Source organism: Aphelocoma coerulescens, chromosome 4, assembly GCF_041296385.1.
Source record: "Aphelocoma coerulescens isolate FSJ_1873_10779 chromosome 4, UR_Acoe_1.0, whole genome shotgun sequence".
Lineage (NCBI taxonomy): Eukaryota > Metazoa > Chordata > Aves > Passeriformes > Corvidae > Aphelocoma > Aphelocoma coerulescens.
Window position 1 is genome coordinate 40,911,804 of NC_091017.1, and position 27,704 is coordinate 40,939,507.

Consider the following 27,704-nt stretch of genomic DNA (forward strand, 5'->3'; position numbering starts at 1 on the left):
CTCAACAAACAGGAGTTACATTGTCTACAATGGAAACTGCAGTCATAGGTCCTGCCCTTCAAAAGAGAAATACGGGGTTCGCCTTTCAGTTGTCTTAACAAGTTGCAATGTTATTTCTCATCTGTTGACTGAAAACCCCTCCAAGACTTTACCACTCATGGAGCTGCTTGTTACTGTACCTGAGTGGAATACTAGTCCTCAGCTCTGATAACAAGAGTTTTTTCTAATGTATCAATAAATAAGCTTAGATAAGTTTAAATTGGAGTTTTCAGTTAATCCAGCCAGTTTGGTTGAGTGCTGTTAGAGTATTCACATTAGTAACTTGCTGCATGTGAAATGCCATTAAAAAGTATCCACATTAGTAATTGAATGTGAAAGAAGCAATGTCTTCCATTGGGTAGGCTGGTATGTTTGTGCCTGTGCGTTTAATGCCTCAGCTCTTGCAACTATGGGTAGCCATAATCTTTCCAGTTATGACATTTTAGGGAGTGGAGACACAGTGGTTTTGAATACTTTATACAAGCTAAAGTCAATGCCCTCAATGTTTGGCATCATATGACCAGAAGCATGAGTTTGGTGTTCATCCAGAATTAGGCTGTCAAGTTTTAGGTGGTTTTTTGTTGGCTTTTTTTTTTTTTTAAGCTGAAGAGATAAAAAATACAATGAAAATGAGTATTTATTATAGGTTCTGCTTTTGTAAATATCAGGTATATAGTGATGATATTCTATAGTGATATTTGTCATAAAAATGAAAAAACCTTCTGGGCTGTTAAGTGTTTTTAACTAAGATTGGTAAGATTCAGTAAAACATAAATATAAATACTGAGGGGTTTTGTTGCAGTTTAAAGCTAAGAATGTACTTTACAAGTATTATCTTTTCCTGTAGTTTTGTCTGTGTGGTTCTGTTCATATTTGAGTATGTCTCTTTCCTCCATGAGTGTAATTTTATTTTGGAAGCAGGTGTGAATGAAACTAGTCTAAGCTTTACCTGTGGATATTTTTGGAAACTGACTTTTTATCTTCTCTTCCAAGACAACCTGGGAATCTACTACATAAACTCAAATAGATTTTTTTGATTTTTAAACTCAAAAAGCTTCACTTAACTGACTGGCAGTGCTCCTTCATAACTTTGTTTTTCCAAAGATGACCTAAAAATTGATCAAGATCCTTTCCTGAGGTCTTTTATAGAATCACAGAAAGGTTTGGGTTGAAAGGGATGTTAAAGATGATCTAGTTCCAACCCTCCTGCTGTGGGCAGGGACACCTTCTACTAGACAGGTTGCTCAAAGCCCCATCCAACCTGGCCTTGAACACTTCATAGAATGGGGCATCCACAATTTCTCCGGGCAACCTGTTCCACTGCCTCACCACCCTCATAGTAAAGCAAAAACGTTTTTGATGGGGTTTTTTGAGTGCTACAGAGAATGATCTGTGTATATATTTCTGTAAAGTTAGCATATGCATTCCCTAGATTTTAACACTTTGGATTATTGAGTATCCTTAAGAACTTTTGTGGTCAAAGCTTAACTTAAGGTGTTAAGATTTTTTTTTTTTGTGGCTTTTTGCAAAAAATAATCTGCTAGTGGTCTAAAAAATACAATGAGAAATTCCTCACAATTCACTCACCCATTTTCCAGACCTGGAGTTTGGAAGATGAGTGATGTTCTCATCCTGCTTAAATATTTTCATGTGGCAGACAGAATGAATAAATGAAAGCTAGATATGCTGAGTCTGTGGTGAAAATGGAAATGTAATTTTCATGCTGGTGAGACTAAGAGAAAGAATGGCCACAGCATGGCCTTTGTTTTAGAACTGTTATAAAATTCTTATAATTTCTGAGTTTAAAATTTCTTTCTGAAGGGCAGGTTTATTTAAGAACTAAAAAAGGTGCAGGATTTTAAAATAATGTAATACGGGAGGTTTTGAATTCAGCTTAATCCTGCTTTCATCTTTTGGGCAGGTGTTTTGACATAGACCCCCATACATACATGGATACATGTTAAAATTTTAATTTAAGCATGGGTGTGGGAAATGTCTCTGTCATATTATTTGTCTGTTCTTAAAGTATACAGTAGTTGGATACTTAAAAATATCTTGCTATATATAGAATGCCTGGCTATTTTATAACAAATAATTAGTTTTGAAAGTTCTTAACAGTTAAACAGTTAAACATTTAAAATTCTATATTATTTTTAATTTTTTTCAGCAAATTACTCTTTGGTTTCTATCACTGCATTTTCTCCATGGTAGAACATATTCTTATGTGTAAAGCTTGTATTGATAATTTTATCTCCTTTTGCCTCATGGGTGCAAAGCATTCTCACTGAGTGCTGTACTTGAGTAGGTTTTGTTGGAAGATTTATGTGAGTTAGAGGACAGATGACTGCCTTTTAGCTTAGTTGTTAGTACTAAACAGAAAAAATGAATTTTACACTGATTTTTTTAATTAATCAGGATTCTTAGTTTGAGAAAGAGCTCTTTTGTTAAGATCAATTATTGTGGGGGTTTTTTTGTGTTGATTGTGTTTGTTGGATTCTTTGTTGTTGTTGGGGTTTTTAAGTTGTTTTTGGCTTTGAACTATTTAAAGCAAATTTGTAATCTGGAATCTGGAAGAGTACTTTTAAGTTTTCACTCCACCCCCCTTCTGGGGAAATAACAAGCCTAAACTGCCTTTTTTTTTTTTTTCCTGCCACTCCTTTGAGATATAGAAAAGTTTTTTTATGGGATAACAGAGCACATTCTGGAGATTTACCAATTGCTTGCATCATCTGTCAACAAATGTCTTGTATATCTGGCTTTTTACTGGCCTACTCTGTCTTTTCCATAGACATGTCTCTTCACTGGAAGTGGTTCCCTCAGCTGACTTTATTCTCTACTTGACCTTTTAATTGTAGGGCTTGAAAGATAAGTAGGTTGTCTGACATTGGAGAGCAGAAAAATGCCTGTGGTACTAGACTGTGCAGAAAACTACACAGCCTTTATATGCTTTTTCTGCTATTAATGTAGCTGTTTCTCCTTTACCAGTGTACTTCCTGCCTGCACTGTATTTAATTAGATTTTCCACAATATACCGTGCCTGTGCTCATTACTTTCTTTGCTCTCTAGTTGTAACAGGTAAGATATCCTGCTTTAGCTCTCTGTTCTTCAGTTTGGTTTGGGGTTTTTGCTTGTTTGGTTGGTAATTTTGTTCTTTAATTTTTTTAGTGCCAGAGGCCTCTCTGCTAACCTGGTTTTGTAGAAGCATTTTGATGGGTCAGGACATCCTGGAAATACCTTAGTAATAGAAGTGTGATGCGTTACTTGCACCTTTTTTGCTTTACAGTCATTTCGTAGAAGACTTGGATATGAGTTGAGTGAAATTCTTTCCTGTTTCAAGAGCTTCCTGATTATTGCTTGTATTTTCTTTTTTTTATTTTTCTTACAGTGCATTACTTTAATATTTTTGAGTTTTTTCAGAGATAATCAGAAGCATTTTTGAGTCTGCTTTCTGAGATATTTGGAGTAGACTCTATCAAAACTGTAGTGCTTTGTAGAAATAAGTTAAAGGTAGTATCTTTAATCTTCTCATTATTCCTTTGTAATTCCTCTTGGATTTTTACAGTAGTCTGGGTTGAAAAAAAGGTTTATTGCTTAAATATTTACTGTAAGAATAATTTATTGGGAACCTGGTGTAGAATGTTTTGTTTGCTTTTCCAGGAGATTGAGTTTGGCTAGCATTCAGTCAGTACCTTTTTTTCCTGTGTGCAATTTCTCTTGAGTAACTTCTGTTTTTCCCCACTTGCCATTTAGTGCTTCTTTGGGTGGGGCAGGGAGTCTGTGGAATGGATCTGACATTAAAAAATGGCAAGTTGGATAGTTGTTTATCCCCTTTTAACCCCACAAGCATTTGTGCAGCTTCTCTTATATGAACATACTCTTCCAGTTATCCACTAAGGATAATCTGCGCCAGAGTGGGTCAGGCACAATACTGTTGCAGCAATAGAAATAATTTTCCTGGCTCTTCATTTTCTTTATTATTGAGACTCCCAGCAGTCTGTTTCCAAGGAGCCTATTCTCTGTGCCCACATCACTCCCTTTCCTTATGTGAGGCAGATCTCTCACGTGCTAGCAGTGTTTTAGGTCACATGAACATACATTATAAATTATCTTGAGTATTTAACACAGCTCAAGATGGTGCATCACTAACCTTTTATCCTTTTGTTTGTTAAGCAAACCCTTTTCTTTAAGGCACACAAGGAAATTCGTTGTACGTTGACTTGAGCTGTCCTCCCCGCCATTAGTTACAGATAGTGGTGGACACATTAGTGATTGACATACTCTTAAGTAAAATTTTAGTCCTGTGTGAAGCTTATTGAACAGTTAACATTCTCCTGTTCTTAGTTTCCTGTATTCCTTCCATTGCTGCATGCTGCTGTGAGGCAGGATCTGTAACATGGAGTCAGATAGAAAGCACTGGCGGTACTTGACTCTCTGGGAATGCAGAGAAGTAATTGAAGTCTTGGTTAAAGCCCTCAAAATGAATGGTTTTGGCATTACAGCTTTTGCATGGCTGTTGGAGAGGTCTATCAGCAGCAATACTTCTACAGCAAGCCACGTGTAGCATTTAAAATGGTAAGGGCTGTAGTATCATGCCTTTCACACGACTGGAGGCATGTGTGTGCTAGAGGAGTTGGCCTGTGGAATCACTCTTGTGGAGTGGTGGTACAGGGGTTCTCTGCGGTATGCTCAGCCTGGCTCTGCAGAGCATTGGTTTTGTTTGTCAGCTGCTGACCCACTGATGAAACTTTGCCTTCCGTTGTAGCCCAGTCTGAAAGCATTTTCTCAATTACTGGAAGATTTAATACCTGTAATCTATTGCTCTGATATTTACCTAAGAAGAGACATTTATCCAAGGGGAGAGTTATTTCTCTTATTCTGAACAGCAGTTTTGTAGTAAAATTAACTGAAGCTGTGGAGCCTAATGTAAATAAAATAGTCTTGTATTTGAAAAGATACATTTACAATGTTCTGTCTTTATACTGTACTAAATATTTTTGCTAAGAATATTACAGGAAAATGTCTTTATTAGATGAAAAAACTGTACGTGGCTTTGAAAGTTGGTACTGTAATTAAAAGACTAAGCAGACTTCAGCCATGCCCTCAGTATGCATCAAACGCAACAGCAGATGGTTAATAACAGAACCCAGTGCTCGTGCTTCCTTAATTTGGGTCAGTTAACACCATAGAATCATTTCCCTTTGAGCTCAAGTAATTGCTTTTGGTAGTTATGTTTCTGCCTGTGGTTTACAAGAGAGACAGTCACAGTAAGGATCTTTAGGAGTTCTTGGAGCAGTTTGAATTCAGTTTGGAGGCCTGGGCTTGACACAAAAGTGCTAGTACTTTTGGGGTCTATATTTGCTACCTCTATGTTGTTTTGATAAATTCACAAACAACTTTTTTTTGATAGGCCACCATTCAGTTAGCATTCTCCTCCTTGTTAATTGTTTTCTGCCCAGTAATAAAGATTACTAAAGTAACAGGAAAACAGAACTGTTAAAAAAAGTCAGGTCTACAACAGGAGAAGAACACAATAGACAAAACCTTACATTGTGTTACCAGGGTTTCTTTGTGTCTTGTGCTTTTTGTCTTCTAGTGCTACTTCTATGGACAAGGCAGAGAGTGTTCTGTCTCCTTGCAAATCTCACCAGAATGTAGGAAAATTCATATAAATTTAAAATAAAGATTTCACTTAAGCAGGAGGCCAGTTGGCAGATGAGTCTATGATATGGTTTTGGTACATGAAGCAGGTGGAGAAACGCAACAAATGATCCAGTGAGTGGAAACACTTGTAGGAAGTCCCATTTTCTTATTTTAGCTATGCTGTGTGGCTGCCATTTAAGAAAACACCTCACTGGTACTGGCAAAAGGATACTAACAGGACTTTCTGTGAACACAGTAATGAAATAGTCTGTTTGTGTACCGACGTTTTGGGAGGCATGGTCTTTGTAGGTACCATTTCTTCGTGAATTCAAAAAATTACTTTGTATGAGAAGTTAGCATCTTTTGAACAACTTCAAGTATAGCTTCTGATCTAATTATAAATTGTGATCTGATTTATTTAGGTAAAACAATGGAGATGCAACTGTATTTTCAAATAGAATATGCTTCCTAATATGTCAGTGTGAAATGTTCTTGGCTGTCCATTAAGCTTTTCCAATGCCTGTAAAATATTAGAAGATCAAGAAAAAAGTTCACATAAAGATGAATGGAAGAAATTTATCTGAGCAGAGAATATGTTTTAAATTGTAAATAATTCTTTTAAGAAATAAGAATGGATAAGTCAAAGAGATCTGTCTTGCCAATAGCAGATCTCTAGGGAAGAGAATAAGCATATGCACATCTCCAGAATTCTCTCCAAGCCTCCAGCATTTCCACCAGAGGTGTTGTCTTTAATAGCTTTTGATGCTGTTTTGTTGTTGTTGTTGTTCTGTCAGTGTGTCTCGCTGCTTTATGAACCACTGCATTCTTCTGCAAAGTGGCAAAGAATTCCACCACTTTCCTACCTGCAGTATGAAGAATTAGCCCTTTTTCCTCTGCTTGTCACCTTACCTTTTTTGTTATGTCATGTAGGGCCCACTGAAAAACAGCTGATGCTCTTGACTTTCTTCACACAACTTGAGGTTCTGCTGACATCTATTGTGTCATCTTCTACATTGCATCTTTTCCTGACTGAAGAGTCCCAATCCGTTTTGTTGCCCTGTAGAAGGAAAGCTATTTTGTTCTCTGTCGTCATCGTGCTCTTCTGTAACCTGTTTCAGCTGTTCTATAATCCTTTTGGACTTTGCTCTATGTAAAGTGTTTAAGATATAGACAAGCTGTGGATTCATTTAAGGCTTTAATGAAGTTCTTTCTCTTAACTGATAATTCTTGAATCAGATTAATTTGTTCTGTATTGCTGCTACCTTTTTGTAACTTGTAGTATTGTCGCCATAAAAAGTTTTCCCCAAAGCACAAAATACTCTTGTTTTATTTTGATACAAATTTTGTAGTGTTTTCTGAATATTCAAATAGAAAATAACTTTTTCATGTATATACATACAGGTTATAAAGCAGCTAAATGGAGTCTGAGCAGCTGTTTCATAGAGGCTACTATCGAAACAGTTACAACAGCATAACTAGTGCAAGCAGCGATGAGGAGCTTTTAGATGGAGCAGGTGTAATTATGGATTTTCAGACCTCTGAAGATGACAATCTCTTGGATGGTGATGCATCCATTGGTAAGTTAATTTCAGCTTAAAAGTTTTCTCTAGGTTGTATTTTTGCATGTGGTGGGGGTTTTTTCTTGGTTTTTATTTTGTTTTGGTTTTATATGACCAAATCTGATCCTTTTCTGTTAAGATGATCTGTCCTTCAGAGAGACGCTTTAAACCTGAAAGGGGTTGAACATTTTTCTGTGTGCTTGCCTAACAATTACATTGTGTGGGATGACTTTTGATACGAGGCAGATATTAACATGCTGCTGACAAATGTAAAACTTGCTTTCAGGTGAAAGGATGGCTAATCTGCAGCTACCTGGTCTTTCTTCTCTGCAGTGGAATTTTGGAAGTCTCACTCTCTCCAATATTTCTTTGATGCAAAAATTAACAGGCTGTTTTAATCATTACTTCTAGAGATAAATCTGTTTTGCTTCATTCAGCTTCACCTCTGTAAAACAGAGGCAAAAGCCAGAAGTAGAGGTGTTGTTAGAAGCAACAGAAAGCACAATATGAACTGAATTTTTGACTAGATAAAAAGTTGCAAAGAAAACTTTCTACTGTGAGCACTATAAAAGCACTGAAGTAATACAAAGAAAGAAAGGTGAACTGAAGGAAGGAAAGAAAGTAATTTCTCTTAAAGATACTAAACTTGGTTAAATATATACTCTGCTCGCTTCCTCTTACTTTGTTCAAAATCAAACTCTGCTTCTTGGATTTTTTTTTTCTTTTTTAGTGCCTTTTCCTCTTTTCTTCTCCCATTAGCATTTAGTTTTTTCGTTCCCTGCAGTGTCTCTTCCGCCATATGTTTTCCCTTTGCTGCGCTTAGCAGTTGGGTGTTGGCACTGTACTAGATGGTGGTGCCGTATCGTTATAAGCATCTCACCTGTATTCCTTCTATCTAGTTAGATATGGCTGGAATGTGCAGTTGTTTAACTTGTATACCAATACAGGTATCACAAGCCAGGACACCTTCAATTACTTGCAGAACACCAGCATGCTAAAGTCCAGTACTTAAGAGTTGGGAAATTATTAGGCGAACAACTGGCTTCTGTATGTAATTCTTTGTTCTAAGTATATGGCACTTTTAATCAAGTGAGTGCCTTGCTTGTCTAACATAATATTTACAACCTGTACTGAAAGTCTGAAGCTAATCTGGTTATTGTTCATATAAATCATTTCCATCACTTCAAGCATGAAGGAGAAATGAGTTTACAGTAAGAGAAATAGTTTCAGAGCCACTGTTCTGCCTTTATGAAGGCAGATCTGTGAAATCAGATCCATATATTGAGTCCAAACAGATGAGGTGGTTGTTTTGTTTGCATTGTCAAAATCAATGCTAATTGCTGCACATGCCAGCAGCTCCCATCTTGTTGTAACACTGAAGTATCAGAATGTGGGTTGGTACATAAATATGAATGTATTTTATTTCCTGGAACTTTAATTTTTTGCTCATGACTTGCCTGCTTGCCCCAGTTCTGGACTCCCTGAAAGAGGCAGCAATAGTAATAAGCCCTATTATTTTATTTGAGTGGTGATTTATGTGTCTGTATACATGGAAAATGTTTTATTGTACGTCAAATCACAGTAAATATCTTAGTAGTAGATCAGAATATGATGTTAATTTTCTTTTTAGGCTGGTAACATACTTTGAAAAATGTTACACATAAACTGGCTCTCAGGAGGTGAACATCTGTGTTTCTCATTCCTTAGGTGTCCAAATGTGTCAGGGGTTTTTTCTTTTGTGATTTTAATACAGCAAATCTCATTGACAAGACAAAACAAGGGCTTTTTTGCATGTGCCCGTTTTGTAATTCTTTCTCAGCATCAGCTATGTGGTTTGTTTGTATTAGTAGTAGTGTTATTTAAATGCTCTTATCCTTTAGCCATATTTTTGTTCTGTTAAGTGTAAGTACAGATGAATTCACAATATGGAATATGTCCCACCTCCTAAGGAAGGGCAGGACCATCTCAGTAACTGGAAGATCACATGCTGCTCAGCACTGCAGGCCCTCCAGAGCATGATGTGCATGCAGAGGCCTTAGGTCTGGCTCTAGCAGGCAACCCCTGCCAAAATCAGGACTCCTATTTAAAAATGTAGTGTAGTTTAGGTCTGTGGGACTGGAAGAATTTGTAAGGTTGGTATCTTAGCAACATTATCGAACTGGCAATAGTGTATCTGTAGATAAAATTATTGTGGAAATAATGTAGTTAAATTGAAAGCTGCATAGCTGCAGAATGCAAGCTTGTAGTACAAATGAGCACAGACATGAATTTATGCAATCTGGATAAGTTGCCATGGACAATAGAGTGCACATCAACATTGCACAGTTTATGTAATAAAATATAGAACTGCAAATTTTTTAAAAAATCAAGACCATGCAATGAGGAGAAAATGAAGGATTAAGAAATAGTCTTTATCTTTCTTCTTTTTTCAGCTAGTGAAAATGGAACCTTAAGCTGCACATATATTATGTAGACAAAGGCTAAGAATATGGAATTTCTAAAGTAATTGTAGTCTGTCCCCTTCATTCAGAGGGTAGTAAGTTAACCGAAGAAGTTTGCTTATTTCACTGCTCAGTCCCTTGGCTCTCAGCACAGCAATTCTATAAAGCTGCACAGTACTGCTGTCCACATTACCACTCATACTTAAGTACTTAACTGATGTTTAGAAAGCCATTGAAGCTGTTACACAGTGGTGAATCTGCCTTCTGTTGAAAGCATGTGGAAATTGGATGATGTTGGGAAAGAATGCTAACCTCATATACTCCTTGTCTTATATGGGAAATTTCTTGGCATTATATGGGACTAAACAAATGAACAAGGACTGAAAGCAGTAATCAGAAAGTCCTGTCACTTGGACTTTTAGGTTTCTTTAATATTTAGTTGATAGCAGTTTGTCTTTTTAGTGTCATCTTATTTGAAAGGTTGTGGATAGTTCCATGTTGGGGAATCATCATTATCTTAAAACCAATGCTGTACAACCATCTTGCTCTTCTTAACACTGTCTGAAAGCATGTATGTGACCTGTCCTTTACTGTCTCATCCGAGGAAAATACAGAAATTGTGATGATGTAGTATTTTTGACTAAATACATACATATGTGTAGTAATTATGTATGTAGTATGCCTGTTATGTTCTCCAGTAGCTATTTTCTTTGCATGAATGACAGATTTTAAGTGGCAGTGTTGTGGAGAAGAAGTAGGTATTATGAAATTGTGAATTCTTTGAGTGTAGCGTATTTTAACATGCTAAACAATTACATTGCTGTGCATGTGGAGGCTTGGATGGCTTGTACCAAAGCCCTGCCTTAAAGGGATTCTGCCTGTCAGCTTTGAACAAAACTTGCTTTTGTTGCTTATCAAAACTTTGTAGTACTGAAGGTAGTGTTTTTCCTTGTTAGAGTGCTGGCTAATGAATACGGTGATTTTATACTGAAATGGAAGCATCTGCCACATTGTATGGAAGATGTGTTACCAGAGCTTGTACAGAGACTGTACATCCATATATGCAATTCGTGAAAGTAATTTTTATCATGACTTATCTGTGTTTTATTTTTAGATTGTTTGCACTGCTTCTTGCTAGGTCAATTTGAACGTATATACTTAGCTCTGGAAAGCTATTAGTTCTTTATTAGTCAAGTCTTATAAGCTAATATTTACTGGTTTAAATTTTACATACTATACTATTTAGCTTTTAAACAAAATCTTACACTAGGATAGTTCATTGTTTCCCATCAATTTAGCAGAGGAAAAAAAGAATTCTTTCTAAACAGAAGTGAAATCTCCAGAATAGAAATATATTATTAGATTAATATTTTAACTGTGGAATGTGATGAGAAGATGAAATGTCTAATCAGTTCTTTTCTCTCAACAGTGATTTGCCTTCCTGTCTCTAAAGTTTGAGAGAGTCACAATTCTTGGCTATTAGCTGGGCTTGAAGGGTGTAACAAGTCTCTTCAAAAGTTCAAATTTTTTCCTTTTATGATTCGGGGTTAGCCAACCAGTGAGGTGAAACTGAGAGGTCTCCATCATTTTGCTCGGAATTGAGGGCTGTTTATATGATCAGAGAGGACTGCATCAGTTTTCACTCTTCTTTATTTAAGTGTAGGGCAAGCTCAGTAGGAGGTGGATTTTTGTACTGTTGTCAGACTGCAATTTTTTCAAGGCACTTGCTGAAATCAGATGATTAAATCTTATTTGCAGTAAAAATGGTTTGCAAACAAATGACCTCACTGGTGTTTACAACTCAAGGTACTTTGATCTGTCTGTGGGAGTCTAAGTACTGAATGAACTTGCATTCTTTTCGGTAGCTATGGATTCCTGCTTCACTTGAAGGAGCTTAGTTGCTTATGTTGTGAGTTCAGTGTGGAGACAGTTTACAATTTGACATATGGTCTTAACATAAAATTGGCAATACTTAACCTTAGTATGACAACCTGTAAACTGGTAATTCAAAAGCTGATGCTACAGCCACTACTATCTCCTTGCAGTGGTAGCATTGCCACTGAAAAAGAAAAGGATATGCTAGCAGGTCATAGTGTAAAACACTGCAGCTCTCCTAAAACCTCCTTACCCATGATTTGGAGTCCCTTGCCTAAAGAGAGAGACCTAAACAATCCATTTTTGGTGCCTTAAATATCGACACTAAAAATTTTATAATTGTGAACTAATATTATGGCATTATTTGAGGAACAGAATGCAACTTTCAGCAAGTGCAGGTGATTCAGTATAATCAAGAAGTTTGTACCACGGGGGGGGATAATTTTTCAAGCAAGAGTTAGTTATCTTTTCCAGCAACATGTGAATGTTGTTTCACAGGTATGCTTGTTTCTATTTGGCTATTGCCCTTTATAAAGAGAAGGAAGAATACGAAGAAAAGAACAAAATAGCTTACTTCCCACATAAAAAATTTAAGTTCCTGTTGTATTCTTCATATGTGGAAATTGCATTAACGTATTCTTCCTGTTACAGCTGATATGAAGAAGAGCCTTTGAAGGAATTTTGCACCATTGGCATTGTTTTCGTTATCCATCCATTCCATCCATGTGTTATAAAACTGACTGGACTGAACAGTCATTATGACAGTTTGACATTATCTCTTTCCTAAGTTACATACAACCTATTTTCCAAGTTAGCAATATTTGCATTAAAGAGCTCATTGTCATTCTTAAGTAAGGAACATATTCACCCCCAAATGTTGCCATACAAATCGAAGCATGAGATAACATGATATGCTGTGATCACAAGGGCAAGCATGAGGCACAGCTAATTTATAGAATTAAATTGTTAAATTGTCAGTAACTAGTTACAATTTACTTTTTTCTGTTGGGTTGCAGTTAGGCTGCAGACATTTTGCTGTGCTTCATACTACTGATGGCAGCTAAACACAGGCTATCTGACAGTATCAAACCATGACTGCTACTTTTTTTTGGTAATGCATGAAGTTGATTTTGTCCATCTATCTGGAACAGAAGTTGTTAAACATTATGTTTACATGGGTAACTGGGCTAATTAATAAAGTTCTTCTTCAAGGATTTAAATGTTCCTGTCAGCACCCCTCCCTCCACTCCTAGTGACTGGAAGATTCTTAGGTTAAGGAAAAAATGTTTTATCTTAGTTACGGGATGTCATTATCAAATGAGTGAATTTCAATGAGTATCTGTTTATCATGCTAGTGATTTCCTGAACTGTAACATCTGTTTGTTTGGGGTTTTTTGTAGTTATTGTCCAAAATGTAAATTCACTTGATATTGTTGTAGTTGAACAGCCTTCAATGGTGTTACAGTGTTAGTTTAGGCCTTCAGATTATATATGGATTGGTGTGTCAACAGGCTTTCTGAGGGATGGAAATTATGGCAGTGTGTATGTATAGTTTTAGTAACCGAGTAGTTTCTGATTCTCTTAAATGTTTGAAAACAGATAATTATCATTTCAATTTCTCATAAACACCACGGTCAGCTCTTTGAGGACTTGTTTGTCAATCCTACCAACAGTCCTTGTGTGGTCTCACCAGTCCTTCCTGATGAAGTTTTGTTTAGCACATGAGCCTGATGCTCTGGAAGAAGATGAATGATAATACTAATAATCCATTCTTTCCATCTTTCTGAAATTATATAATCTTGTTGGTTCCATTCTGCAGCTCTCCTGAAGTGCCTAAAGCACACTAGCTTTCTCAACAGATGCTGCTGAGGAAGTTGTTACCAACTTCACAGCCTGGTGTAGTGTTAGTATGTGTATGTCCTTCTTCCAGACAAACTGTGTGAATAGTGTAAAATCAAGGAATGAAAACAGAGGAAGTGTGATGGCATATATGCAGATATGTAGAAAGATGAGTCTGAAATGTAAAATAAAATAATTCAGTATAATATGTCTATAAAATCTTTAGGAACTAAATAGACAATTTTTGGTACAGCTTTAATAATATTTCATTTATTCATTTTAGTTTTGAATTGTTCTCTCAAGTCAGCCAAAGAAAGCAGATAGGATTTTTACCAAATTGATGTCAGGCTATGCTCTTGTTTTCTGCCTTTGAGAATATTCTTGCTTACCAGCATTTTAAAGTGAAAGCTTTTCATCGGCTTGGGTTAAACAGAAATATTATTCTGAAAGAGGATATTATGATGTCCCTGAAACACGAGTACTGAGTCAAACCACAAATCTACCTAGCTCAGCATCCTATCTCTGACAGGGGTCAAAAATCAGTGCTTAAGGAAGAGGAAGAATGGAGTAAGAGAGAGGCACCAGAGTACTTGTGTAGAAGTTTTTGTCTAGCTGACAGCCTCTCTCATCTGAGTGGTGGGTTTTAATTTTAGTCCTCCTTAGTGTATTTTTCTTGAACTGAGCTTTTCTCACTAATGGAATTCTTTAGCACCCAAACCATCCCTTTAAATCTCTCCTAGCTTAGCTACAGTTTATGTAAAGCACCATTTTCTTTTCTTTATTTTGAACCTAGATCCACGTATAAATGCTGCTGAGAGTAGACATAAGTGCCAGAGTCTTACCTAGGTTAACACTGGAGCATGGACTGACATGTGGATCTCCCTGTCATTTACCCTTGTATGGCATAAATGGTTAAGCTCTCTTTTGTGTTTTTTAATTTTCATCTGTAGTTGTAGCTGCAGAAAATATTTCTGCTGATACAAAAAGTTTTAGGGGGCATTATTAGCTTATTGAAGTGAAACTGCTGTTGGTAGGAAAAGGTTTGATATGAAACTAGGACAGGGTGACCTGAAAGTAGGATGACTTGATTGTCATGCCAAATACACATACCCTGATAAGCCTATCATGCAGTGGCCATACGCATCTAGAAACTAACAAGGATTAACACATGAATTACATGGTGCTGCCACTGTTATTAGACCAGATGGTGAAATTTTTATTTCCATTGCTACTTATTTTTTCTTCTCCTCAGTTATCTCTTCTTCAGGTTAAGGTCTTCTTATTTGCTTGGTTGGACCTTGTAGGTATCCCATCCTTTGGATCCTCTTTATTGCCCCTTTCTGAACCCTTTCTAATATCTCTAATTTAGGGGAGGGGTCAGAACTTCACACAGCATTTGGAGGATGGGCATGCCCTAGAAATAGAGTAAGTTTATTCTGACCACTACTAAATACTGAGCCCATATTTGAATTAATGGAATTCAAACATACTTGGCATGGTGTAGTATTTTGTATTAACAACATACAGAATTGCTGTTGGCACTATGTTCACAAAGCTTATTTATTTTTGAAGAAGATGTAATATCTCTAAGATGGAAGGTAAGCTTAACATATATATAGCTGTTGTGGTTTATGAGTGGTAGTCCCCAATTTAGTTCTCCATGGAGACCTTCCAAACCACACTACTTGATCCACCTTCCTCCCCCCCGCCACCCCCATGGGTCGATGGAGAGCAGAATTGGAGGAACAAAAGGCGAAAAATCACAGCTTGAGATAAGAACAATTTACTGGAAACAGCAATGAGATAAAACAAACAGTAACGGGAACAATAATAATAACAAATGTATACAAAAAAAAGAGAATGATTCACATGCAAAAAGCTCACCTCAGAGCCTGACCTGACTGAACCCTACTGCAGCCATGATTTCCTAACTGGAAAGGAATACCCTTTTTCTTGGAAATGAGAGAGAGTCCCATTTCCCTGCCCCAGCAATGACATGAAGTGGTATGGAATGTCTTGGTCATGCCCTCCTGCTGACCCGGGCCAGAACGAGGACAGTGGTGTATCTAGGGGGAATATGCCTTGGTGCTATAATTTTATCCCCTGCATTATACTTTGAACACCAAGTTGGAAATAATGGCCAATGGTAAGCAACCCTAAAACAGAAGAAGGGCAATGGAGCAGATAAGACCTATATTCTTATATGCGTTTAGGTATGAGGAAAAATAGAACCATCTCTGTAGCAGAATTTTGGCTAGTCTGAGAAAGAGGAGAAGTGAACTTCAGGGAAGGATGCCAAATCTTCCTGTTGATGCATTGTAACTACAGCTTTAGCAGATTGGAGTGTGAGAAGAGAGCACATATGCGAAGGTGAAAATGCAGCAGTACTTATTTTCTTAGTAAAAGCCTACCCTGTAAACAAAAAGTACAGAAAAAATATAGAAAGTATTTAAGGGGCTCTTAGAGACAGAGAGAGCAACTTGTTTGCAGAAAATAGCTTGCTTTTCTTCCAAGTCCTCCTCGTGTGATTAATACAGTAGAAGTAGATATTTCTAATATCAGTGTAAAACTGATCAATTAAAAAAAAAACAACAAAAAAAACCAAAAGCCAAAACAAAACCCAACCACCCCCCCCCCCAAAAAAAAAAAAAACCAAGCAAAAAAAACCCCAAACAAAACAAAACCCCGGAGACTAAGAAGACTAACATGCACCTCTCACAGCTGGTAGCTATATGTAGTCTGTTGATGTCAAGTATTTTCTTCCAGCCTCATTGGGTTACACATTAAGTAGTGTTATGGGCAGGCCCAGAAAGAAGTGAAAAGAAAACTGAGGGACTAGTCTTGATTTCAGTGTTTTGGGCCAAGTTGTCAAACCAGTCTTAAGGGACCATAGTTTTTTCCCCCCCCAGTTTATTTTTGGTCTTAGGTGGTAATATTAGGTGGTAATATTTTTAAGTCTATTTTTTCTTCTGCCCTGAAGTTTTGCATGGCAGTGGGAAGCCTTTGCTGCTGTTTCCCTGTTTGGGAGTGAAGGTTCAGCTTCCCTCAGGGGAAGTCAGTCTCAGAATTGATTACACAACGTGCTTGTGGTTATATGACCTGTTCTACTGCATTCTGTTTGCTGGTTGGGTTTGACTTCAGTTACCACCTTCTGTGTCTGGACAGAGAATGAAAGCACCACTGGAAGTTACACAAAACTGTAGGAGTATAGTTCAAAAACCTGTGGTTGGCCAGTGAAAAAGTGAGTTTATTAGGTGAGAACCTGGAGTAAAGTGTTCTCTAGTGGGTGAAATGATTGTGAGCAAAATTAAATAACTAATGTGTGGGAAACAAGCAATTATGAAAAAAACCCCTGTGATTAAGAAGCTATTTTTTCTGTATAATAAAACGCAAGCAGGGAAAAATCTTATTGTGTATTACTGCTATGTACTTTTTCTGTTTTTTTTTATTTCTGTGTTACTTAAACCCCATCTGCCTTCAACTACTCAACAGCATATGCTATAAATTTGTTTTCTTCTGCTTTTACATTACATCTGGTCTAAAATTTTTCCTGTTGTTATCTGTCTGCCCTGTTGAGGCTTTTGATGAGGTGGCAGTGGTAACAGTTTTTAAAAGAGTCTTCTATATATAGCCTGATACACTGATCAAGGACAGAATTCTATATGCTGCTAATGGAGGAATGAAGTTCAAGACTGATTTCTAAATATTTCTAAATTAATTTATCCTTGTTTTTTACTGTGTATCAATTTGAAGCAATATATAACTGTACTTTTTTTCTCTCTTTTCCCCTCCTCCTTGTTTTCTGTGGTTGCATCCTGGTCCATGGCTGGGTACTAGAACTGAGAATGGTGCTTGTCTTTGTATCATCTTTCATACTCTCACAGCAGGCTCTGTGTGACCCATATGAGAAAGTTGTATGATTTTATGTGGAATGAACAAAGTCAGGCTAAAGGGGCTGCAAGACAGTAAACTGAGACATTGAAAGAAGTCACGCTGGGCTTAATTTGGCTGCATGGTTTGAGAAAAGGGTAAATGAAAAAAGAAATTGGGAGAAAAGGTAGGAGACTAAAGCCAGAAGGAAGAGTAATGAGGCACAGTGTGTTTTGAGACATATTATATATATACATTGGGCACTCTATTCTAAATGGATGCTTTCATGCCCACTCTTCAACAGAAGGCACATATGAGTTAAATTCTTCAGAATGGTTGGAGATGGTAGCCACTTTGGTAAGTGCTCTATGTGTAGCATTTTTCAAGAGAACATTATTTTCTAGCTCTGCTGAAAGAGAAGATTTAGTTTTGAATAATAATAGGAAAGAAAAGTTACAGTTAAGAGTCACAAAAATCTTTTGCATCAGTCACACTAATGTTTGTAATTATCAGTCACGTTTTTGGCATCTGTTGTTATGCTGATGAAATCATTCAGCATCCCCAAACTTACATTTTTAATTTCATAAAAGGCATGGTTTTGATTTTCATTATTTGGTACAACAAAGTCTGTCACCAAAATAAACCAAGTAATTGGGGAATATGAGAGCATGTTTGTCTTATATGTAACAAGGTGCTTGGCTGTCTTCTTTAAACCTAGCTTACCTTTTAATATGAAATGGTGGGAAGTGCTTCAGAGTTAAGGTCTTCCCTTCAGCCTTGGGTAAGCAGGCTGTCATACCTCTGTGGTACTCCCCTTCTTTTCGCTGGCCTTGTTTTGTCTCTTCAAAGCACATTTTCCTGGGTGTATCTGATTTGTATAACTTCTGAGTTGTTCTTATATTGTCAGATACTTTGTCTTAAATACAATTCTTTTCTTTCCCTAAACTGGAAAAGATAAGGTGTGGAGAGAGGATAAAAGTGTCTTTCGTCGTTCTTAGTATGCGTTAAAGGTGTGTCACCTGTGTACATTCCAAAAGTTTCGGAACAATGGACTTCTGCAAAGACAGGTTCATCTAAGTTATGGTTAACCACAGCATGTGCCTACATAGAACAATGGGAACATTCAGATGTGTGAAGTTATTTGGGCATGGAGGGTTTCTGGGATTGAGACCTTAGTCTATAATTACTGCGATGAAATTTGGAAAGCAAGCTGCTATACAAACCTGCTGTTTACGTGTGAGCTGTTCTATGTAGCAAACTGGCAGTTTCAAGGGACTCTCAGCCATTTAAAATAAGGCTATTGTTAAACTTGCTTTAGGCCTTACAACAAGTGTTCGTAATATTTTTACTCCATAATACCCAAAATACTGAGTTATCTGGAGGCACCATTTCACTAACTGTAATTTTGGAATTTGCTGAACTTCACAACAGAAATAACTGTCATACTCTTTGGAATATAAAATTGTCAGTTCAAGCCATGGACTTTTCAGATGAGGTAGAAAAAGAGTAATTTGGAGAGATTAAATTGTATAGGTGTTTAGATATTAAAAAAACAAACAAACCCTGCTTGTCACATTATTATGCACCGTATCTTTCTTTCTTTCTTAAGAAAACCAAAACAACACAAAAATTAAAACCACCTTTCATGGTATTGTAGGAAAGGGAATACACACAGTGGTAGTAGGTATGAACAATGAGAACACAAGCTGCTTTTAACTGAGGAGGGAAAATGACTGCTCTGGTTTTTAAGAGTAGACAAAGGACTATATTTGGCAGCCAGTCTATAAGCAGTGACCTTTGAAGAGCTGCTGCAACTTAATATTAGGTGGACTCTTGAAATTTCATGTAGCAAATATGAAGTTGTATCTATTTTACACTGCAGACGTCTTGTCATGACTTTCCCTCATATCCACAGTTCATCAGGTATGGTCTCCAACAAGTTATATCCTTCACCTTTTCCAACTCAAACTGGATTTCAGTCTTGTGCAGAAATCCCGTGTGTGCCTTAGTCCAATGAGCAGGTTTAGGCCAATAAGTGAGCCATTTCTGTGCTGTGACTGATTTTTATTTTCAGTTCTAAGACATTCCAGCCTTTCAGTAACCACATCAAGCTCTTAAAGTAGAGGTAATCTTCTAGACTTTATTAATAAAAGTCCTTTATATCTTTTATTTCATATTCTCTCAAGTATGAAGTTGAATTTATAGTGTTGCCATCTGTAATCAACATATAATAAATGCACTAACAGTTCATTCTGTAATAATTCTTGCTTCAGGTTACAGAAACTGTTGTATTGCTTCCTGCTGTGAATAACTTTTTATTTAGAGTCTTACAATAAGATTGCAGACTGCATCCAGATTCTGTTGAGGTAAGAAGTTGAGAATGCTCAGGGATTTCTGTTGTACTTCTCTAGAAATAAGGGATATAGATAATTTGAAGTTAAGAGGTGCTTAGATTTGTTTTCTCACAGGAAAAAATAAATGATGATAATGCATAATGGCTCTGAAAGTTTTGGATGTGCAGGATCTTAAAGATTCTGGGTTTTTCTTGAAAAGGTTGTGGGAGGCCACTCTTAAAAATGAATTTGTTTGAATAGATGATAGCAAATGGAGCTGTGTGGTTTCTAGAATTAAGTATCTGTGGCTCAAGGGTTCCCTTTGTCTTGGAGATAAGGTAGTCTTTAAGGTTTTGAAATATATTTTGCTATATGCTCATTTCCTCCCCCCCCCCCTTTCTCACTTGTTTTCCCACCTATAGAGATACCAGCATTTTCTCAGTATTTGTACTGGAGCCGTATTTTTAACATTTAGTATATTTACAAGCCTATAACATTTCTTTATGTCTTACTCTGTCCTCAAAATGATCATTTGCAGTACACAGCTTGTAACATTGCCTTATAAAAGAAGTTACTTCACTAAGAACATACTTGGAAAATTATTTAAGAAAGTAATGCATTTGAAAACTAAAATAACTGTCTGTCATACTTAAGAGAGGTGCAAAGGCATGCACAATGAAATTAATTGCTTGTTTGCTGTGTGAATGAAACTAAAGCTGGGCCTTGGTGCAGCAATGGCACACAATGTATTTAACTTTGCTACCTGCTGAAGGGGAAGAAAAGGAAAAACAATATACATACCTTCCGTATGTATTTCATTACCACTGGACCAACTATGGAAATCTCATGTAAAGTAGCTTTCTTATCAATTTTTCTTATCAGCATTTGCAGGATAGGACCAGGACAAGATCATACATTAAACATAAAATAGTATATGGTTCAATATGTAATAATATCTGCTTCAAATGGAAGCATGTAGTCAGTTTAAGATTTCCTGTCTTTAGAATGCCGGCTGTTTGAAGTGCTTGGGCTTTGCCAGTGCTGTAACAGCCACTGCTTGATGATGCATCACATGAATGCCTTGGTTAGCATTTGTGTGGGTTGTTGCCTATTTTGAGCCTGTGACTTTTAAGGGACTCAGACCAATTTGTCAATGTGTAGAGTAATGTAAGCTAAGTGTGGACTTGTGTTTATTACGTTTTCTTCCACCCCCACCCCAAGCTTTGTAGTGTGAGTAAGGATGTTACACAGTTGTAATACCAGAATAATCACCAAAAAAAAAAAGAAAGAGAGACATGACACCATTTTAGTTAGATATATAATTAAATTCTTGTTTTAATTTTTTAAATGACATGTTCAAATCTGTCAGTCACTGCTATAGGTCTGAAATTTCTACGTGAATGGGGGGAGAGGGGGTTGGTGAAAGTGGGGTGAACTGATCCTGTGGAGCAGAGGGATTGGCTGTTGGCACGTTATGTTGTTGTTCCTTGGAGGTGATCGTTATGATGTTTGAAAGGAGTAAATGAAATGCCTGGGAAAGAGGCTTCTTCCCAGTCCCCAGCAATGCATGAATCTTCCCTTCCGATAAAATGAGATTATAGGTGTTTAGAAGCGTCGGCAGGCGTGGCTCCAGAAAGGTGCAGGAACTAAGGGCAGCTCTTTCGGGGCAGGTTTGCCTGCTTTTCTGAGCCGGGCCCCACCGTTCACCTGTTGACAAGGTGGCCGCGTTGGCGGGTTCACCTGTGCGAGCGCATCCCTTCCGCCGTTCGGCCGGGCGGGGACGGGACCCCGCGCCCCGGCGAGGGCGGCTCTCCCGCCCTGCCGCCAGGCGTTCTGTGCGCGCCCTCGCCGCGCCGTGCGGCCGGAGCCGCGTCCGTGTGGCGGGCGGGAGGCGCAGGTGGCGGGGCCGCCCCGCGCTGACATCAGCGGCGGGGCCGAGCCCGCTCCGCAGAGCCCGGCGCTGCAGAGCCACGGCGGCGGCGCAGGCCGGGCCCGGCCGAACATGGCAGCGGCCCCCGCGGCCGCCCTTGCGTGAGCGATGCCGCGGCCCTCCTGAGCCGGCAGGCGGGCCTCGCCTTCGTCACGTCCATGGATGTCTCTTCGGATCCGTATCTGCCCTACGATGGAGGGGGAGGAGACGGCATTCCGCTCCGGGAGTTGCATAAACGAGGTATGCCGGATTGGCGTTTGGCTTACTTGTTTGCATAGCTGTACGTGCGGGACCGCTGTCCACATTTGAAACAGGGACGTAAAGGCTTGCTAATTATGGCACTGCTTTGTTTCGCCTGCCCGATGCCTTTTGTAGGAGGAAAATTCAGTTCTGCTGGTTCCTGTGTTGTCGGGGATTGTTTTCTCTGCAGGCAGATCAGTCCTGCTTCACATTTCATCGCCCTGTGACTCCATCTTCGATATGTGGCAGGCTTGCCTTTCGCGCTCTCTCTCGGTTTTTTTTGTGTGTGTTTTTTTAATCAATAAAGCTATCTCGTACAGAAAAAAAAACCCTCCAAAAACTGTATTTGTCTTTGACTATGACCAAATTGGCTAGAGTTATTAAATAGGATATTTACCTACCTTCCACTAACATGAATAGGAACAGCGTCTGGCTTTGAAGTTTCCGTACCTGGTTTTAGTCTTGACCGGTTGTTGCCGTCTTTGATATGCGAAGGGAAAGCTCTGCAATGGCAGTGTGTCAGCTCAGCAAATATTGATGAACTCATAAGGAACTGGTACTTTAGGGTAGGTTCATTACACTGTTGCTTGTAAGGAAGCAGATTTCGAAAAAGTGTTATCAGTGTTCGGGGGAAAAAGTCCTCTTTTGAGCTTACATTTTGTTTCTCACTGCAAATTTAAAGCAGAATACATTGTATAAAGATTTGGTTTTGTCCTGAGAAGTCGTAGTAGGAATAAAAGTTATGCGTTCAAATTCTGAGGATATGTTTTCTTGTTTCAATTGCATGATCACAATGTGGTGTTTAAAACAATAAATGTAGTGAATTCGTACTTTTGTTTAAATTGGCCTATCTAAAATTAGAACGTTATCAACATTTATAGTTGCTAGCGAAGGCATTAGAGAGGAGGTAGGCTGAGAATAAAGATACAATTTACATAAAATGATTCTTTTTCTCCATGTAATTTATTGGTTTGCATGTCCTTGCAAACTCTTATTTCTATAAATAAATTAACTCGTAATTCATTTTCATCTAACATTTTATCTGTATTTTAATAGTTTACATAGAAGGTTATTTGTTGTCTTTTTACGATTCTTAGAATGTTTTTCAGCATATTTTAAGAATATCAACAAGTTGCAATACCGTTTATTTTACATAGGCAAATTTTACGCTGCCCAGGTCATTATTATATAGCAAGTGCTACATAGTTCTCTAAGTCAGATTTTAGAACCACTTCTGGGAAACTGAGGCAGTTATTTTCTTAGAAGATTTGCAAGCTATGAATTTGGGATCTTATCAAGGCTGAATATAAGTACCTGAAGGGAAGGTGCAAAGAAGGTGGAGTCAGGCACTTCTCAGTGGTGCCCAGTGGCAGGACCAGAGGCAATGGACACAGACTGAGCACGGGAGGTGCCCTCTCAACATCAGGAAGCAGTTTTTTACTTCGAGGTTGACTGAGCACTGTAACAGCTCACCCAGAGAGGTTGTGAAATCTTCCTCAGAGATACACAAAAGCTGTGTGGACATGGTCCTCAGAGAACAGCTGTAGGTGGCCCTGCTTGACCAGGGGTTTTCTACAAGATAACCTCCAGAGATCCCTTCCAACCTCAACTGTGCTGTGAGTTTCGATTTGTAGATAGATTTAAATATGAGAACTGCAAAACAGCCCTAACATGACACTTTGAGACTCTGCAGTTACAGTTAGACATTGAAATGTGATCCACTGTATATTCCTGGAAATTAACAGGTTTTAGTTGATTTTTACAATACAAAAAGATATTTGCAGTGCAGAGTGGTGTCTGGCACCCTGGACTACTGCTGTTAAACATAATGTTTGCAAATACTGTAATGAAAACGGTGGAGGATTCAACTAGGTAGTTCCATTGTGGTGACACTGCTGGGGACCAGCAATACAATTCCCAGTTGTGACTTGTCATTTTTACAGTTTCACTGAATTCTTTTAGGGCTTGTGCTTCCCATATTCTGATACTATATTTCAAAACAAATGTAAGTGGTGCTTCTTGGACTTGCTATAGTAAGTTTAGATTTAAAAAAACCCCAACCAACCAACAACAAAATCTGAATAGTGTCACCATAATCTCCTGGAAGTCTGAATTTTTCAAGTGCATATGTCTCATAAGAAGATGCCTCCAGACCTGTTTGTTCCATAGATGTAACCAAAATTTGTATTTCCTGCTGGCTTACAATGCCACAGTAGTCTGTTATTGTGATTCAGCTATTAAAATAAAGCTTAAAATGCTAGCAGACAAAGCCAGAACTTGAAAGTAAATTCTTGACATTATTTTATGCACTACCAAGATTTTTATTTTCCTCTTATGTAGATTTCAGGGCACTGTAATAACAAGCTCAGAGAACATGGGTAAAGATATTCTGAGAAGGCAGACTTAATTGTTAAAGGCAGGAAGATTTTTTGCCTTATTCACACACTGAAAACTCTTATGTCCTGCAGAGTAATGTTCACATCATGCAAAATTGTTTTGTAGCATCAAAGCATTTGTTGCACTAGTTGACTGCAGTGGCTCTCTCAAAGTAGCTGTACCTCAGCAATTATGAAATGGCTGTTTAAATCATCAGGGGCCTTTGAGGTTTAATTAACGGCCTTCACTAATGTTCAGTGAGATGAAATACAAACTGTTATAACACATTATTATTAAAGGCCTGATCCGTTAGCTTGCATTAAGAAGATTTTTTTTTCAGTGCAAATACACTGTGAAACATCAAATGGAAAGATTTAAAAATATGTATTTGTTAATTGTGTTTATCTTTTATGTTGATTGCTCATTATTATCTCTTAAAAAAAAAACCAACTAAACAGATATTATTGAATACTTCATGCCAGGAGTTCCTTTGACTTGTGCAGTCCTAAGACTTCTTTTTATGTCATACTAAAGGCATCATTCCAGACGTCCTTATCCTCCCTGACACACTGAAATAAAACTTCAAGAGCACAGTTCAATTCTGCTCTCTTCTCTACTAAGTAAAAGAGTTAAAAATACTGCTTCTCAGGAAGGGTTTAAAAGTTCTGATTTAGGATTGCATATATCCCAAGTAACTGACATGTACATTTTTGTAGGAATTTTTCATATAACAAACCATATACTGGAACGTATGTCGCGTAAATAAATTACTTGTGTTGCCCTTGGATTTATTTTTGTATCATAATTACTACCTTGATCCTTTTGAAAGTTCAGAATGATCAGTATCTTGCTTGTCTTCCAGCTATTCACATACATGCTCACACTCTTTGATACCCTCCCCCCTGCCCCTCTTGTTTAAATTCCTAAATAGGAATTCATTTTACCACACTTCAAAAATTTGAAATCTGAGCAATAGCAGTACATGTATAGTGCCCAGGCTACCAGATCAAGGAAGACTTGATCTTCAGTAGGCACAAGTGTTGTTGACTCCCAGTTATTTGCTACATATGCATAAACACGTCTTAGATTTAAGAAATTGGAAGTCCTCAAGCAAAATTAATGAAATTTTGTTTCACTAGTAGTCTGTGATTGAGTCAGTAGCCAGGACATGTGAAAATTACATAGATAAAGAACATGCCAGATTTACTGATGACTTAGTTTCAGTAAACCTAATTTTTTTGGGAGACAAAATGAGTCACCATTTCATTTATTGTGCACTAGTCATGAAAGTGCAACTTCTCTTGCTTAGGCAATACTAATAGAAACATTGGAGAAACCTCTCAGCCACCTGCAGCCTCACCTGTTACTGTAAGATGTGGGACAGAGAATATTTTATAATATCTTGGGAAGACTTTGCGTCAGATGCATACTGAGCCAGTTCAGATCTTCTTAAGTGATAAAAGTTATACTTTTATCACTTAAGGGTATTTTAGGGCATTTCTGCTTAAGGGCCTCTTATGTTTGAGAATTTGTAATAAATCAAGAGTCATTACCATTGTGACCTTTGAAGTAAATGGGTGAGAAAGTTGTGTACACATGCTCAGAGCTAGAGCTTGACTCTGAAATTATATTAGTAGCAGAGTGAGAGTTAAAAAATTAATTTCTAGATTAATTGCATGTTCACAACAGAAAATGTGATCAAGATTATTGTCATTCTCTAACTTGGAGAAACTCAGCATGATTATGGCACTGAATTTCTGCTGTGCTTTGTTTTAAGGTTCCTAGTATAAAAGAGGGATAAGGATTTTCAATTATGAGTTTAGCGTATTTGCCTTTGATGATTAAAATAAAGTACCATCAGATGTAACTACAGTTCATTTAGGTAGTTACAGGTTATCTGTCTGCATGTGCTATGTAACTGGTAAGGTTCTCTACTAAGCATGTTTCTCAATTTTGGAAATAATTTTTTTATGTATTTTTATTTGAGGTATTAAAAAGCTAATGAACAGACCAAGATTATGCCTTCCTTGGGCCTGAATATGGTCTGATTGGGATAATCATATTAGCAGAATTATTATTTTTGTTGCATCTTGATTTTACCTTCTAAAACAACATATAAATAAGTTGCTCTTAAGTACATGCAGCAGTGGCACTTAGAAATCTAATTATCTAAATTTCTGTTGTTCTGACTCTTATGGCCTTGGTCATTCTTAGATCATAGATGACTTCCCTTTTGTAATGTTTGCTTTATCTAACTTTATCTATTTTTATACCTTCTATTTTTCTCATCTCCCCCCCCTCATTATTCATCTTAAATGTAAGTTGTAAATTTAGTAGTAGACAGATCTCAATAACTTTTCACTTGCATATCTGAAGTCTCTATTTATCATAGACATAATTAAATAAACATAGTCCATCTGCCTTTATGACTACAAGAAAAGAAATCTGTAACAATAAACCCATTTTTTTTTTGTGCTGCATCATAGAAACAGAAATGTTTGTTTCACCTAAAGTGAAAAGCCAGAGCTTCCCTCCCCTTTCCTGTCCATTTGTGGTGGACACAAATCTTCAAAAGTCTTGGTTTAACTCCGAGGTGCTACTATTGAACTTTGATTTGATTCCTACTTTTTAAAAGGTTATTTTTAAACCCAGATCTCTTTGGGGGCAGACAAAATGGAGGGTATTATGCAGTACTTTGATAAATCATTTTATTTCTTTTCCGTGTTCTTCAAAACTTGTTCCAAGTCTTCCTGTTTCCCATTTATCAGATTTTTTCCAGTTTGTGTGTATATAGTTGTGTCAATTTTATATGCATTTTGATTGTAATGCAGAGACCAATTTGTGCTTGAAAGCCTTTGATGCAGTTAGAAGAGCTAACTGAAGAGACACGCTGAAAATTCTTAGTTGCACACAAAGGGGAATGTATTACTTGATTGCAAAGACTTTAGCATCGTTAATGATCAACAGTAGCAAATAACACTGGCATTGTGTGCTGCACTTCTGATTCTGAAATTTAAAAATTACTTCTAGCCAGGAAAAGGAAATAGTGCTTAATGACTCTTTTTGAGTGGTTACAGACAAATTTAAATAAACTGATGATCCTTTCTTGAAAGCCTCATATTTTGAGGTCTGAATATGGAGACAGAAAGAAGCTGAGGCACTAACACATACCTCGTGTATACAAATCTTCTTTGTTAAAAGCGTAAATGATCCTTACGGTGTGCGTTGCACGCAGGGTGCTTCCCTGCCTCCACTCCCCTTGCCACCTAATACTCAAGGACACACGGGTGAAGCAAAGCCTTGGATTAGTTATCTGGCCTCTGGAAAGCTACAGCCCCTACTGATTTTAACACTCAGCAGATTTGGATGGTCGTGTCAGGGGGAGCTTATTCCAGCCTTTACTGTAATCTGACTAGCTTAATTTTCACTCACAGAGGTGCATTTATTTTTTTCCCTCCTCCTTTCACACTGCTGGGAGTAGCCCAGATGAGACATGTTGCGCTGCTGTCAGCCATAGAACAGCAGCTGAGGGGAATGCTGTGTAGTTGTGCATTGTTTAGAA

At 37.6% G+C, this 27,704-nt stretch overlaps 1 protein-coding gene across 4 annotated transcripts in view; it reads left to right on the top strand.

Annotated features, from left to right (window-relative positions):
* The window catches only part of CLCN3 (chloride voltage-gated channel 3), a 65,970-nt gene that overhangs the window by 6,591 nt on the left and 31,675 nt on the right, over positions 1-27,704 (top strand). For 2 of the 4 annotated variants that reach the window (XM_069013712.1, XM_069013714.1), the window contains exon 2: positions 7,081-7,256. In XM_069013712.1, the coding sequence (XP_068869813.1) occupies positions 7,097-7,256 (160 nt within the window). In that variant the 5' untranslated portion in view covers positions 7,081-7,096. Of the gene's footprint in view, positions 1-7,080; positions 7,257-21,557; positions 21,767-27,704 lie in introns of those variants that run through there. The other 2 variants (XM_069013713.1, XM_069013715.1) reach the window with 1 other exon arrangement.